At 41.2% G+C, this 17079-nt stretch overlaps 1 protein-coding gene across 1 annotated transcript in view; it reads right to left on the reverse strand.

The window, feature by feature from the left end:
- The window catches only part of LETM1 (leucine zipper and EF-hand containing transmembrane protein 1), a 31460-nt gene extending 19530 nt beyond the window's left edge, over positions 1-11930 (reverse strand). Inside the window, exons 1-3 of the mRNA XM_027715542.2 lie at positions 11726-11930; positions 7550-7607; positions 4010-4466 (exon numbers count right to left, since the gene is read on the reverse strand). Of these exons, the coding sequence (XP_027571343.1) occupies positions 4010-4466; positions 7550-7607; positions 11726-11804 (594 nt within the window). The 5' untranslated portion in view covers positions 11805-11930. The remainder of the gene's footprint in view (positions 1-4009; positions 4467-7549; positions 7608-11725) is intronic.
- Positions 11931-17079: the final 5149 nt, after the last annotated feature.

The raw sequence follows: 17079 nt of genomic DNA on the forward strand, positions 1-17079 counted from the left end.
GTAACTGTTGAAAGCTTAAGAACTCAGTTTATATTAGGGAGTGCAGATATTGCTTGATTCTACCTTATTTTACAACAGATATAACTGGTTGTTGGGAATACTGTCCATTCCTAAATCAGACACCAAAGGCCAGATGTGCACTATGGCACACTACTGCCACAGCAGATGTCATTCAACATCAGGATTTGATAAACACAGCTATGAGTGGTAAAAACTGGCAACCTAAATGCTATTACAAAACCAAACACATGCTTCCCCCTCTCACCCCTTCCTGCAGCTCAAAGCAATCAAGGGGAACAGCAGCAACAACCAGCACAGACCTCACGTGCCTAGGACTGATTTGCTAGAATACAAAACCTGTAAAACTTCATTCAAAATTTTCTTAGCATAAAACCAGACAGAATCTTAAATACTGTATGAGGAATGCACATGCTATACAGATTCAAAGTTCCACTTTTTTTTTTTTGGTTTCGTTTTTATACATATAAAAAAATTCAGTTTCCCAGAAGGGATGCTTTGGTCCATTGTTTAGAGGCTCAAGGATTTTTCCATTCATTCCAACAATAGAAGGCAAACGACTACCAGGGAGTTAAAAAAAAAAAGTTTGGAGGAAAATTTTAAACCTCAGAAGAACAAGTTCCAAAAAAACCCACCTCAAAATTTTCTAGAGTACTAGAGTACAGAGTTCCTATTTTAACCCAGTCTCTATTTTCAGTCAGTGCGTGCAAGTATTTCTACAAAATCCATATCCAAGGAAGCAGTTTTACCACTGGATTAAGCTACCCTAATGCTAACCTGAGACAAGGTATAAAGAGCCATGAAGGTGCACTAGCAGTCACACCTCTGATCCAGGTAAAACTGGTCCATAAATACATACATAGACAAGTGAAAAAGGATCAGTACAAACCAAAGAGGAGAGCTGGGGGCAGGGGGTGTTGCAAAACTTGATTAAAGCACCAAGCAGGACCAGCTTTTTTTTCCATAGCAGCACTGTCCTGGATCATCTTACATAAATCATGGAACTGCACTCGGCTAACTCAAGAAAAACAGCTTTACACAGGAACCTAATACAATGGTGTACGATTACACACATGTTATTTGGCAGCACAGCAAGAAGACCTTGTGACTACCTTGTATCTGCTGCTACAGCTCACGGGTTCCACTTTTCCCCCCTCTGCAGGCTTGAAGAGTTTGTAAAGCTGGCAGACCTGCCACAAACTCCATAGTGTTTGCCACCTCACTTCCATGTCCTGAACCATCCTGCTGCAGGAACCATCACTAGAGCCATTAGTTTCTAACAGCCAGTATCATATTTTGCATGTTTTACTTCTTCCTGCCCTCTCTCCTAAGTGTAGGTATGTGACCCTGTTTAATCCAAACCCTGCCAGCAATTGTACCAGCAGAATTTTGGAACTGACTTTTAGTTTACAGAAGCAATAGCTCCCTTTGCATTAGCCATGCTGCAAATGCTTGTTCATGTGGTTAGATTACTTGGATATCCTTCCATTATTGCCTCCAAAGAGGAAGGAAAGGGCAGGCAGAAATAACTCATTTGTCAGTCTGCATGAAGATAAAATTTCTCTAGGACTGTCAGTTCATGTACAGCTTAATACATTTAAGGCAGTATGTACTTCAATTTTAATTTTACATTTTTTAAAAGTTCAGGAGCAACTTTTGCAAAGTTTTAGGGAATTTGGCATCAAAATTTTAAGACTTCTTCCAATCAGTCAGTATACTATGATTTAAGGTTGAACTGATAAAAAGAAATTAACTGTGTTAAAACAAACTTGAAATAAGGTTTAAAAAAACACCATAGATAAAGGGTTTTGTTTAGCTGCAAGATGGCTTTGCTTTTCACTGATGCTGGGTTCTAAGTCTACCATGCCTTCATTCCAGAGATAGGATGTCCTCTTCCTCCAATAAAGAAAACACAAAACCTAGACTGAGAAACTAATATCACTGCAGTTCTTAAAACTATTTTCTCTACATCTCCTACACCAGATTACATGCATATACATTCACACAAACACACGTCATTAGGTAAGAGACAGGCTACATCAGTGTAAACACCACTTCATATCTGCAAACAAAAAAACTTCTGTTTTATTTAAAACAAGAAAAATTGAACATCTGCACACAAAAACAAAACGAATCCAGAAAGGCCAAATGCCAGATCACTACTTAAATATGAGAAAGATAGATCTACGATCAAAGGGCAATCAAATTAATAAGTCCACCTACTGATGGAATATTACTGCTGTTTGTATAATTTCCCAGAAGTATAGCTCAGTGAACACAACACAGGCAGGAAAATCAATGGTTTCAATCCACCCTCTGGAGAATTTCTGATTCTGTTTGAAACCATGAATTAATTTGTCTCACTTGGCTTTCCAAGTTTCCCAAAGCTCTCAGTAAGCCAGCACAAGCCAGAACTGCTGCTTCACCAAGTCCTGTAGCCCTCACCTTCCCGTGTCCTCAGTTACTCCTTCTTGGCACCACATAATCCCCTCTCACGTCAGCACACACTGTTATATTTATTGCTGAGCAACGTCTCAGCTGGATCAGCTGCCAAGCATATTCTTGCACCAGCATAAGGAAGGCGTCAAAAATAAGGAGCATGAAAATGCTGAGACCATCAACCGGTGCTGTTCTTGGAAAGAGACCACAGGTACCCACAGCTAAAAACTGCTACATGTGCATGTAACAATTTTTGCTATTTGTTTCGCCTTGTGAATATAGGAAAAACCTTTGCATTCTGCATTAGGATGTGATGGGTTCTAATTACACATCAAAATGTTCACATGTGTACCTAATTTTATCAGGAAATTATGAAAACAATGAGCAAATATTCATGTTTTTTTATCATTTATCGGAAGTTTTGAGGGCAGAGATGTGACCCTAACACTTCGTGTGTGCAAGTGCACAAACTGCAGAGCGCCAGACTGTGCCCACGGGCAGCACTGCTCACTCCTCCTGCAGAGTACATACACTTTTTGCTGTCCAGCATTTCTTCCAGCACATTTTTTTTTTCAGCAACAGCTGAAACGCTTTTTTTGTATTTAAAAAAGGCAGGAAGGCAGACTTGAATTTTTAATCTGTATAAACTGCTTAAACATCTTGTCCTTTAAAACAGTAAAACGAGAACTATCAAATCAGCACGTTGCATATTTTGCTAATGAACGGGTGAAGTCAAATATCAATGCATTCTTAAAGTAAAAAAACGAATTAACTACACCAGTTTATTATTTTACAGTCTTTTCATATATGAGCTCACATCAAATGCTTTTAAATATCCATATAACTTTTTATTCTAATTGAATAAGCTTCCATTTACTTCATCCAGAACCTGAAATTACTATTGAAATGCATGTATGTTATTCAAATTTGAAAGCACTCATATTTTACATCTCCCTTTTCTTTAAAATTATCAGTTTCCTTTTTACAGTTTCATACACGTAAGCTACATGTCATGAAGAAAACAAATGTATCTGGACTAAAATTATTTCAGATATATTTATAACTGAGATAGTACATTATCAGTCATGAATTTCAGCCTGCTGCTTTAATCCCGTTCAAAAAAAAACCAAAAAAAACAAGCAAGCAACAAACCAGAAATAGAACTGGCACAAATCCAACCTTTACTAGAAGTGTTTTCCCTCTACTTTTCCAGCTGGAGTGAAAAAGCAGAGAAAGTGACCATATACAGAGAGGTAGCACATGGATGGGAACTTGAGAACAAACCACAACTGCTGCCCACATGACAAAACAGAAGAATCCTCTGCTGTTCCAACTAGAAATACCAAATTTATCTTCAATAACAGGGAACACAACTGAAATGTTTTGGAGCAAAAATATCCAAAAATTTTAGTGTCCACACAGTGAGCAGGAGGGAAATACACCTAGCAGTTTTAATTCTAGGAATAGAAGACAACAGAAAGAACTAACTCAGTTCAAATAAAATGGAGGAATCACTGAGGACACTCAAGTGAAACTGGTGTTTATTCAGTACCTGTCTCCGTTCTCGACGAGACAAAGTGTTTCCGTGCAGGATTCTCCAGAGCATCCTTGCAGCTATTTTGGTGTCAATCCACAGTAATCGAAACCCATGGTAATAGTGCTTCAGTTCATCCATAACCCTCTGTCCGAGAGACTTTTTCACAACTTCCACTTCTGTTGGACTATACACAGGACCTCCTTCTTCCAGCTTCTTGTTTTTGTCCTTTAAGGACTTCAGTGACTTTTCAACTATAGAGTCATCTTGAAGGGGACGTGAAGAATGCCACCATCTAACTGGGAGATACTGGGGACCTAAAACACCCAGGGTTGCTAGTGGCGTCCATGAGCCAGAAGAGCTCGTAAGAGTAAAGTATATTTGTCCAGATCCTTTAGTCCAACAACAGAAATGATCTTTTTTGGAGTATGTGTAAACAGGAGGGACACCAGTGCAATATTTAAAGTGTACAGTCCTTCAAAAGAAAATGCATTCGAGAATTAGCAACAGATCATAAGCTATTTATATATATATATAATATACACTTGTATAGTTATATATATTTATGTATTATAAAATGCATCATTTGAAAAATATCTACAACATATTTATGAAAAAGAATGCAAACTTTTGTCTCTTAAGATCAATGTCTATACCTGAAAAGAACAAGTGGTTTTACTTCATGACAAAAAAAATAATCTGCAGGGAATTTTCCATTAAACAACTTTGAAAAGGTAGTTTATTTTACTCCAAATAAATAAAGAGTAGCCATCAGATGTACTTTACATTTAGAAAGCTACATTTGAAAATTATTCTGCAAATTCATAAGTAACATAGAGACCCTTTTACTACTTCTCCTGTTTGAACAAAACACTTGAGAAAAAGAAACAGAATTTGTAGACTTGGGATAGGTGCTGAGTCAGAGGAAGAGAATTACTATCAGAGAAATCTGATTTCATTAGAGTTCCTCTCTTACTATCTCCATGCATTTAGTTTTCCTTTTTCAGTGGAAACTTTTGCGAAAAATTCCATCATGGTACTGATCCAGGGCATAGAAAACCAGCACCTTGTTCAGAATTTTGTTCTTTTCTTTAATTAAATGTAGACTGAAGTTAGCAGGGAAGCACTGCCCAAACACCCCAAAAGCTCCTGTTACACACAGAAGAACTACTCCTTATACCCAAGTAGAACTCTACACACTTTTATAAAAAGGCAGGACAAAAATAAAATAGTAGATAAAATATTTTATATAAATGAGTTCCATTAGGTGTCCCTCAAATTGAAATGCCAGCATTAAGTCACCTACAGGACAGAAATGATTGGGGTGTTTCTTCATGGAGCCATTGTACTAACAAAACAAAATCAGAATGTGACTTTGGTCTTCAGTCAAAAACAGAAAATAGGAGCAAATGGCTCTGCAGGTCTGAATAACATTTTAAGAAAAAAAAAAGTTTATTGAACACTTGTAAGTATTAACCTCCCTCACTCAATTTTCAGGTAGAAGCACTTTTTAAACTTAATTATCACGTTCCCATGGATTTTAAATTCCTTTAATGGTTTTGTCTATTTAATGTTATTCAAACAGAGCTTTGAACAAAAAAAAAAGAAAGACTGAAATTATTACTTTTTATAGAGACATTACTAGTTTCTAGTTTAAACTAAAGTTTTAAACACCTGACCATCCAATGGTCAGACAACTGCCAAAACAGACACAGTTACACAAAACAGTCTCTTGATCAGCTAGAAAAGTACATATTTGCACAGATATTAACTGATGAGAATGACAGGTCTCTTAAGAAAATAAAGTACATATTGAAAACCAGATTAAAACATTTGCATAAATCAATCCAGCCTGAGTCTAAGCTCTAAGGCACTTCCTAAAAGCAGAGCTCCAGGCCTACAGACCAAGTTCCACCTACATACATCGACACTCTTCTGCATGGAGAGAGGAAGGGAGCTCTGCCAGCAGAACTGGTTCTGATTCTGCAGAGAAAAAAAATTTGCAAGAAATGTGCCTCTCTGAACATACTTTCACAAGCAGGAGGTCAGAGAGACTTCTATCCTAGTCTGTCCTCAGTATTTGTAATAGTAGAGTCCCCTGCTTTCAGATCTGGGTCATATGGGGCGCAGGCACTAGTTTGTTTTATTTTAAGCAGCCACCTTACATTACCAGCAATTTTTGTTAAAAAAAAACCAACAAAACAAACAAAACAAAAAAAAACACCAAACAAATTACAAAAAAAAAAATAAATTTTGTTTGATTTGGAAGGGACCTTATAGAGCATCCAATTCCAAATCCCCTGCTATGGGCAGGGACACCTTCCACTACATCAGGTCGCTCAGAGCCCCATCCAGCCTGTCCTTGAGCAGTTCCAGGGATGAAGCATCCACAGTTTCTCTGGGCAACCTGTGTCAGGGCCTCACCACCATACAGCAAAGAATTTCTTATGTCTAACTAATCCTACTCTGTTTCATTTTAAAGCCATTTCCCCTTGTCCTGTCCCTCCATGCCCTTGATAAAAGTCACTCTTCACCTCTCTGTAAGCCCCTTTAGATACTGGAAGGCCTTCCCGAGCCTTCTCTTCTCCAGGTTGAACAATCCCAATCCTCTCAGTCTGTCTTCAGATGAGAGGTGCTCCAGCCTACAGGCTTAAAATACTAAGTTTCCAAATTTCCAAGAGAGAGGTCTTATAAGACTTACACTAAAAGCCTTTACAAATAAGTACATAGATATTTGGAAATGCTTCATGTATTTTTAAAAAAATAACCACAATTAATTCTACAGCAGGTGATATAGAACTAACATGTCTGAAAAAGAATTAGTTTGTTTTGCATTAAAGGGTTGTGTCTAGAGACACATCCTTATGTTAAAATGGAAACTCAGGAAATCAAAGAATAGTCACTGTGCCCTGGTCAGTTTGACTATAAATGAACTACAGAACACATATTTCAATATTCTAAGGAAAGGGATTAGGAAATTCATGTCCACAAGTACGCCTTGTGAGCCAAGCCAGGAACAGAGAATGGATTCTGCCAACATTCAACTCCTTAAGCTCCATAAGGGCACACAACAGCTGGATTCATTTTCAGAAGAGGACACCATCACCCAAGGCTGTAACATATAATAAACTACTTTCTCTGGTTTCACAGAGATACAAATCAAATGATTTACATTCCCAAGTGTCAGCTATGATTTTCAAACTAGCTGTGATTCAATGTTTACGGTACTGCACAGAGAAAGTATGCGGGAAACTCATCACATCCCGTTATGACACCTGGAATCACCCAAGAAAAATATTAATATTCTACTGCTTTCACATCAGAACTGAAACAAAAAGGGAGGAAGTGGGTGGAAAAAGGAAGATCTCAGTTTCTTTCTCCCACACACAACCAAGCAGGTGAAGAGAGTAATACTCAGACTTCCTTTAATCTGTCAATAACACAAGCTGAAGCTAATATTTTAGCACTTGGTCTAGATTTAAACCTACGCTCTACAACACTACACTAACTGATTTTTTGTACAGTTTTGAGTTCAGAAAAATGTTCATATTTACTCACATCTTGTTTGCCAGCCTCAGAGACGTACAGCTAAGACACACCCGATCTCCCAAGTTACCTAGAAAAAACAACAATAATTAGCATTAATTCTGAAATTCAGCACTGACATTTATTTACACAGTGAGTTGCACACAAGCACGTGATTTACAAGACCAACCTTTACATAGGAATGGCTACTACTGAAAGCAGAAAGATGCAGCTTAACAGCAACTTCCCTAAGCACTGTTTGTCAGCACATTCACACTTTGGATGTTGCCAATTCTGTTTTGCTTTTGACAGTAGGCATGTGAAGTACTGAAGCCCTATTCCAACAGAAGTCAAAGCACATGCCTTGTTCTTATTTCTCTCAATCTGTAACCCCAATTTACAGCACAAAAAAGAGAAAACAGGTGGGAAGCAAGGCAGATGAGATGTTCAAGTAAACTGCCTGTGCACATCTGTGGATGTGTGAGGTACTGCTTGCTCTTGTTCAGTCACCTGAAGATACGTTTCCAAGTCCCTCGGGCAAGTAACTATATTGCAGAAAAACTTCACTGAAAGCAAATGTAATTTTTTAATAGCTCTGTGACAAGACAGGATTAGATGATCCAAATGCAGCACTTGCTGAGCATTTAGGATAAAAACAGCTTTTTGTTTGTTTTAAGCAAAACAACAAATAAAACATGAGTAGGAACTTAAACACATTTCATTAGAGAAGCAAAACCACATCACTTCAACACATTGCTGTCCATTTTGATTAGCACCTGGTAAAAACAGCCCTACTCTGTGATCTCTCTGCAAAGGATACAAATTGTCTTGAAGGGCGAGGACCCGACCCAAACCATATGAAAGGTTAGCTTTCCAGAAAAAGCCATGTTCCTCAAAATGAATTTTATTGAAAACGCTAACTCAGAATCAATCCTAATAATAGCTAATAAAGTCCACAAGCAGGACTGACACCTATATACAGGCATCCTCTATCCAGGTACAGAGACAAGCAGCATCCACTCTGGAAATAAACCGAGGAGAGACCATGAAATGATAAATCATTTCACAGGCTTCAATAAAGGGCCATGCTTCAAAGCCTTCAAACCATGGCAGAAGCATCAGCAACATAAAATGCTACCTAGTGGCTGTACACAATCTACAATCAGTGAAAATCATCCCTGAAATCACTGGAAAGGAATTAATCTCCCTAAAGAGACTTTAAAAAAATAAATCTTGTATCAACACCTAGCTACAGTAACTCAACAGGTAGCTGAGTTATACCAACTGCAAAAAGATTTCTGGACAAATTACAGGAAAATCACATAAGCAAGACTCCAAATGCCTTGACACTTTCTGGCCAATCTTCTCAGAATTTATTGTATCCAAAACAAAACTGGAAAGCTGGATAGAGCAGGTATGCTGTGGTTTGTTTCTCCCATCTGGAACCTACTATTTCTAGTCAATCCTAAGAGACAGCAGGATAGAAAAGTCATTTTAGAGGTTAGTTGTACCCTTTTCCACCATTAAAGCCAAGATATGGTCTATGACAGAACCTAAAGTAGAAAACTCTGAGAAAACACAGCATCCAAATACGAGATAGTTTAAGTATTAAGGGAAAAGAGATACCACAAAACCAGGTGGGACAATCAGAAAGTACAGAAATAACTTATCTGATGAAAATCTTAATAACCAAGGGATGTCCCATGCTAAGTGGGCTCTGAAGTAATTACAGCAAAAGCCATCGCATTATCAAGTCAAAGGATTTACCCATCTCAAGTTATATCAAACTCTAACAGGCACTTACTGCCACTGCAAGTAGAGCCAAAGGAAAAGCTGTCTCTTTCTGGCTCAGAAAGCAAGCCTTGAGAATCTGTGAAGGCATTCTGATACTCTCCAATATTTAGAGAAAGAACAGCAGCTAAATTTCTAAACCCAAAAGGCATCGCACAGGATGTCCCTGACTTTAAGGAAGAGCTGACCAAAGCAGATAAGTACCCAGTGTCTAGACAGGTAAGCCACAGCAGGGTAATCTGCTTGTCTCACCTGAGTGCCAGGCAGCACACAAAGCCCATGTGCCAAAATCCAGAGTCCTACTAGGAGAGGACACTGCCTGCTATGGACAGGTGCCCCCAGAACAAACAGAGATGATCTGGAGATCAAAACTGGCTTGGTGTTTCTTAGATAAAACTCCACAGGGAGCAAGACACTTTCACTTCACTTACTTTCTTTCCAACCAGACTCATTAAATGTTAAGGAAGGGGTCAAAGAACAATATTCCAAGGTTGCCATAAGAAAACATGCTGACTCAAATGCTTCTTGTTGTACAGCTATTCAGAGTGTGAAGAGGCACACAGAAACCGTTAATTCCAGCTTTGCCAGTCTTTGCCAGACAAGAGCTCTTTATGTTTTGCAGTGTCTGTTATAACCACGTACCCAAGAGCAAACCAGCCCTGAAATAAAACACATACTTCCTACAAAAAGGAGCAAAGTCCATAATCCTTGCTTCTAGGGTAACCCAGACATCCAGAAGTGTCTGAATAAGGTGAATGTTGCTTAACCACACTCAACACTGTTCATTTAAGAAACTTGCATTAGCTTTGTAAGAAAGAAAGGCAGTAGTGCCAGAAAAACTGTATGTTGACATGTTCCTCATGAAAAAGGAGTAATGAGAAACTTTATTCACAAATTTAATGAAACGTCAAAACCAAAGTTTTTAATGTAGAATAGTTGTGTACTGTTACTATGTTTAGAGTTTTTAAAAATAAAATGCTAACATGAAGTAAGTCCCTACAGAAGTGTAAGCTTGCAGTACTTAACAGTCTGATCTTGACAGGAAGAACATTTAGGATTCTTAGAAGCACTTAGCTTTAACTTAATCTTAGACTACTTACACGTAGAGCAAAAGAAGATGAGCTAAGTAAAGCAGAACACCACACAAAAAAAAAATTACACCTTACAACAATGCATTAATAATAAATGAACACCCCAAATAAAAGCACTGATTGTATCATAACCACAGCACACTAATTATTTGATTCTATCACAGTATTTCAGCACAGGTTCTCTAAGATTTATAACACGCAAAACCAGAGTGATCATTAGCACTTCTTATGCTATGCAACCAGAAGAATCAAATTTAATCCCACATAATTTGAAGGTACATGGATGTGTTTCTTCCTGTTATAAACTGGACAGCTGAGATAGCCCAGTTGTTGGGTTTTTTTGAGGTCACTGTACAAGCTCAACCTAAATAACTGTCTTTACAGCAGTAGTTTAAAAAAAAAACCCATCAACTAGAAGAAGTTATCGCATTTGAGTGATTACTAATAACCAAGAGGACAGCCTGGTCATCATAATGGACGAGCCTCCTCTTGGCTGACCAGGTTGGCCTGAATCTGGACGTGCCGCCGGCCTGTTCTCAGTGACAGCACTCCAGCGACAAGGCCGGGGCCGTGTCAGTGACAGTGTCAGTGACACGCCGCTGCCTGCTGAGCTTTCCCTCATTCCTCACTAACCCTCTGCCATTCCAGCTCTGGGACGTAAAGAGCAACCACAGGCCTCGCACGTCTCAAGTTATCAGCTGTTTCATGCCACTAAACTTCACCACCCAGAGATCCTTAAACCGTCAAATTATCTTGGTTATTAATCGGTATCTCAAACTGCCTTTCCTTTTTATTTGCCAGGCTTTCAAAGCCACGCGGAAAAAGACGAATTCACATATCCTTCCTGATGCGAACTAAGAAAAAAAAACTCTTGTACTTTCTTAAAGGGAAGGAGCACATAAACTAGCGAGAACTCCACTCCACACCCAAGCTACGCTGAGAACAAGGCCGGCAGGACCGAGACGTAGTTCCTGCACCTTAGCAAAAAGCACGTGTTTTCTCCTTCCCCAGCCAGCCGGCATTTAAAGGATACGCCTGCCCAAGCTGCCCTTAGGGCAGAGCATCCTCTCCAACCACGCTGGTAGGGGAAGCACATGCTAAGAGGCCGCAGGACCCAGGGAGCGAGGGCCGGGACAGGCCGGGCCGGGAGCAGCGCCCTGCCCAGCCCCGGCTCGCCCCCGGCGGGGACTCAGCGGCGGCCCTTCCCTCCCGCAGCGGCCTCTCCGCCCACGCCGGGAGCCCCCAGACGCCGCCGCCTCCGCTCTCCCTTCCACCCTCCCGTTTCCCCTTCGCCCAGGCCCAGCGAGCGGCCCCGGGGGAGCCTCACCGGGCTGTGGCCGGCGGCGCAGCGCTCGGGGCAGGCGGCAGGCGCGGCGCCCGCAGCTCTGCAGCAGCATGGACGCCATGGCGGCGCTCGGCGGGCGGGCGGCCCCGCTCCTGTCCCGTCCTGCCGCCCGGGCCGCGGCGATCTCCCTCCCACACAGGCTCAGCAGCGCCGAGGAGCCGCGTTCGCCCAGCACCGCCCCCGCGGCGCCGGGCACGCCGGGAGCCGTAGTCCTGAAGTGCCCGGTGAGGGCGGCTGGAGCGGGCTGGGGGGATGGCGTCACCGAGGGGCAGGCGCTGTGGGATGTGTGGCTCCGCAGCCGCCCGAGGGGAGCGGCGAGTGAGTCTCGGGACCTGCTGCGGGTACCGGAGGCTACCACGATGACGGGGCTCCTACGCCCGAGGGTGGCTCGCTCGTAGCCCGCGGTCGGGAAGGTCGGGACTCCCGAGCCCGCTGCGAAGGGCGGGCGCTGGTGCCTCACGGAGCCGCCCTGAGCCGCTCGCACCGCTGTGGCCACACAGAACGCCAGCCCGAAGTACAGCGGTCCAGCACCAGATGGTGCTTCCTGCCCTGGCAGCGGGGTAGGACTGGACGGTCTCCAGAGGTCCCTTCCAACCCTAAGAATCCTGGGATCCCGCGGTGTGCGCGGCAGGGTTGCCGCACGCCTGGGGCCAAAGCCCAGCGTGCCGCTGGCGTTTGGGGACTGCTTGGCAGCAGCAGTTCCAGTACGCACACGTGTATGGATTGCGGATCCAGGGATGTGTCATGAAAATAGCTTTCTTGTGGAGCTGTGATGTCTTTGATAGGAAATAGCACATAAATCAGTCAATTGACAGGTGTGCCTCGCTAGTGCTGGTTAATTGTTTGGCTACAACGTAGCATGATATTCTTAAAATATCAGTTCTACTGACCAGCGTTAGGATCTCTTATCATATATGTCAGTAGTCAATACAGCATTACGTAGTGCCACTCATTTTGCATACTTTCGACTGCAGAGGCAGATGCAGCGAATAACTGGAATCAAACTGCAGACATTATAATTTAACCTAAGAGCACTGAAATTTTAAAAGCTGTGTACATGAGGTTTGGGTGTTAATGCCTTGCTTGTTCCAAAAAAAAAAAAAAGGAGGGGGAGTAGAAGTTGCTGGAAGTGTCTGTGGACAAGATGGCTGACAGCCCTGGCAACAAGATGGCTGCCCCAAGGACAGGCCTCCAGAGGGATGAGGGTGCTGTGGGCTCAGACCTCTCCTGCCTCACAGGCCATTTACAACACCAGGCATTGCATCACCTCTACACCTACCTAAACCTCAAAGAAAATAGGTGCTATTTAACCTATATTTACCCTTATATGTCAAGGGTAGCAGAAGCATCAGGTTTGACCCAAACTGTGACTGAAACAGCCTCACGCTAATAAAAAGCCAAATGAGTTCTGCGGTTATCCTTTCATGCTTGAGACTTTGCAAATGCAGGAAATTAATTACTAATGTTATAAAGTTCTTTTGTGTATTTAAAGAAAATCCTCAGAGGTTTCTCCTAAGTGTGAAAAATTTAGATGAAAAAGATTCAAAAGAATATGTGAAGATGGACTATGCAACTGACTGAATATTTAAAAATAAAAAACAAGACACCCTTTTCTCACATCTTTTCACTGTGTTGGGTATAGTAATACTAGTGTTGTTTACATTTAATGATAGTTAACAAATTAATTGGTATTATTATTTATGTACTCTAATTACTAGAGCTAGTATTAAAATGTTAGGTTCCCAAACGCACTAAAAGACTTTTAGCCAGCTGTGTCTGGTTTACAAGTATTTAAAAATGTAGTGCATTTAAATGGTTAAAATTATTTAAAATGTGCAACCTCACAATAGTGCTTTATGTTAATATGGCAATCTTAAAAAAACAAACAAGCAGCAACAAAAAAACCATCTTCCCAATCTACACATCTCTCTCACTAGACTGGGTTTGTAGCTTTCTCTTGTTATTCTTTTTTCTTTCTGGTTGGCTGATAACAAAACCAAATGAAATGGGGCAACTAATGGCAGTTCCTCTAACAAAGCTGCTTAATTATGTAGAAACATTATATGAAGCCTATACAAGAAGAATAATATGCTCTGAAGTCATTAAACTATTGACAAGAGATTTCAGACAGCAAACAGATGATTACAGAGGTCTCAATACATTTATGCAGACAAGTAACCAGTCTTTCAATAGTTTCATTAAATTCATTAGTATTCAGGGTGGCAGACAATGTAGATGCATGTGCCTTTTCAGAGCTGAATTCGTTATGTTTTTGTACAGTCTTTTGTTCCAGATTTGTTTATACCTGGAATTTACATGGTTTTCTACCATATATGAAAAGGATTGATAATATACTCTGAAAAAATTGTAAATAGATACACTTTCAAAAAACTAACTGTGTGCATTTATCAAGCATTGTGAAGCAATGTTTAAGATAAGATGGAGTATTAATTTCCAAGTAGTTGTACAAATTGTTCCCACAGGAAAAGGCTGAGTGACTGTAGGTGACACATGGACCTTCCACACAGGTCAGTCTTTGTCTTAAAGAAAAACATCTTTCACTCCATCCCGAGCAACAGACCATGAGTTCACAGAGAAAACACTCATCCCCAGAATAAATCACCATACACATAATTACTAGGGGTTTATTTTTAAAAAACTCAACTGCTACAGCCATTTTAGACCTGGTTCTTAAAGCAACCATGTTGCTTGGAAAAGTTGTCAGCCATCTTGTTGAAAAATGTGTTTTCTAGGACGAATAGGATGAGGGACTGAAAGGAAGAAATACAAAGCCTTCTTTCTAGATGGATTTCACAAGGATCTGAAAATTATTAAATGTAATATTTGAACGTTAAGATTTGAAAATTTAATTTTAAAATTAAGATTACTATTTAGTATTAAATATTGATTTCCCCCCCCCCCCCGAATGTTTAATAGAAGCAAAAGCAAAGTAAGAGTTCTCGAAACCAATTTGAAACAACCTCCAAATAACAGGCAAATGTGATGCCTGGCAGAGCCCAGTGATAGGACAAAGGCAAGGCTGTTTTACTTGTCTAAAAGAGGTATGATGCAAAGACCTATAAAAGCACAGAACATGCCTACGGCTGTGCTTTACTAGCATAGACATGACAAGGAGCAGATGAACCCGTAATTCTCAATGAGGAAGGTTCGAAATCTGTCTAGAAATTGGGGAGCAAATGTTAATATCAACAGGGAGCAAAACTGTAAGGGAACTACTATATATGCAGTATTCTTGTTCAGAAAATCTCTGCTTCACAGCCAAAGTAATAGTTACATGAAATTCCTGTCTGCTGTTGTGCAGTACTCCTTCCCTAACGAGCCCTCGTTGGTGGTGGGCAGGTGCATTTGGGGAGCAGGATTCCTTTGTGGCCTGCCAAAGATGCCTGCACTGTTGGACAGGGTGCCCCTGCCCTGAGGACATGTCCTAGGAAGCACTTCCAAATCCTGTTGATGTTTTTGAGGATGGATAAGAGGACCCCCCACTACAAACTGCAGGTGCCCTGTAGCTTGTGACAGTGGCTGTGTAACAGTACCAGGTCTGTGACACTCCTGCCAGAGCCACCATTACACAGACACGGCCTCAGTCCCCTGGAACACCTAGATGAGAAGCCAGGCTGGCAGCAGAGGCAGGAAGGGACCGGGGTAGTGGGATTCAGTGAGTGGAGGGGAAGGAGGTGCAGTGTTGATGCTCTGGGCTGCAAGTGGGAAGAATTGGGAGTGTAATTAGCGTTTGATGAATTGGGAGACAGGTTTGCCATTTCACTGCTTCAACATCATGTTTGTGTATACACAGTGCAATTCTGTAAGATACATATTAGCGTAGGTCCATAGACAGTATTTAAAAGTAGGATTATGCTTTTAGTCTGTAGAATCTGTTTCCATGGCAATCCCCAGGTTGTCTCCTTGAATAGGTTTAACAATACAGGATTAACCTCATCTTTATTCAGCGTAAATCTAAAGAAAGGAATAAAAAAAAAAGACATTACTGTGTAGCAAGTTGCATTAAGTTTCCACTCGAGGGAGAAAACCAACAGATTATTAGTTTTTAGAAAAAAAAATACTCCCATTCACCATCATGGATTTTTAGGAGAGACTCGTGGGATACTGAAGCCTGTTGCTCTGTCGATGTTAAACCCAAAGGTAAAAGTTCAAGTGGTGGCTGGATTACAGAGTTGCTGTATGTACGTCCAGGTCACAAGTTCACTCCTGTCTGTAAATGCGCCAAAAACAAGCAGCACTGGCTACACATTAGCACAGAAACAGGCGGCCCTGGGTGCCTCTTCAAACACTGCCCTGAAAAGCTACACAGAGATTGTCTTGATGGTAATAACGTGCTGTAAACAGTCATTCCTGATCCAAGGATAATTACCTGCTCAAATTCTAGTCAAAAAGCGGTATTTTAAAAGATTGCGTAGGCTTGACCCAAATTAGCAACATAAAATGACAAATACAATTAACGTTATTAGGTTGTCATTAGTTAGATTTGACATGCAGGCAGACAAGGAGAACACAGCTAGGGGAGCACAAACAGGTAATTTTGAAAATCTTTCCAAACTGGGGGGAAAAGTACCACTTGCGGTTCCGAGAGAAAACCACCGAGGTTCTCGCTTTACCCACCAGATGGAGCTTACGTGAAACAAACAGGCGGAGAAGCTGCGTAATCACCGCACAAAGAGGGGCTTGGGGGGCGGAAGGAGCACGAGGGGGGAAAGCCAGAAGGGTCTGGCCCAGACAGGATCAAGCAGAGGGAGGGCAAGCAATGTTCAGGCTATATGCACAACAAAAAAAGGGAAGAACATATCTATAACAAGCAAACTGATTTAGACCTTGAGAAAAACGGAGGGGGGGGGGGGAGACAAAAGGAGTCTTTAGTGTTAAAAATGCACCTGTTAATTCCAGCTGGTGTGAGAAGGACTGAGATTTTACTGCAAAACCACTAACCCTGTATATAAGTAACCTGTTCTGCCTCCAAATGCATCAATTTGATTTTATGAATGACAGGCTGTATTTAGACTCTGTATTTAGAGTTATTCTTTCCTTCCAGGATTTTTTGAGTTTGCAATTTCCTGTCTGCAATTAGAAGCACAGAAAGCCAACAATCATAGGTCATCATCTGCCTCTCAGTTAGGTCTTTTCTAAGAAAACACCAAATGTTGTGTTACTGTCAATAAAAGCCCTAAATCTGCCACCTCTGCTTTTGTGCACCCATCAAGAAGCAAGACAAGAAGCGCACGTGACCAGGGAAACCCTCCCCCCACCCATCCCGTATTTTGTGGACCTGTCCCTGCACTCCTTATATATCATCAAATTCCTGG

Source organism: Pipra filicauda, unplaced genomic scaffold (assembly GCF_003945595.2).
Source record: "Pipra filicauda isolate LSUMZ 115617 unplaced genomic scaffold, ASM394559v2 scaffold305_size881528_pilon, whole genome shotgun sequence".
Lineage (NCBI taxonomy): Eukaryota > Metazoa > Chordata > Aves > Passeriformes > Pipridae > Pipra > Pipra filicauda.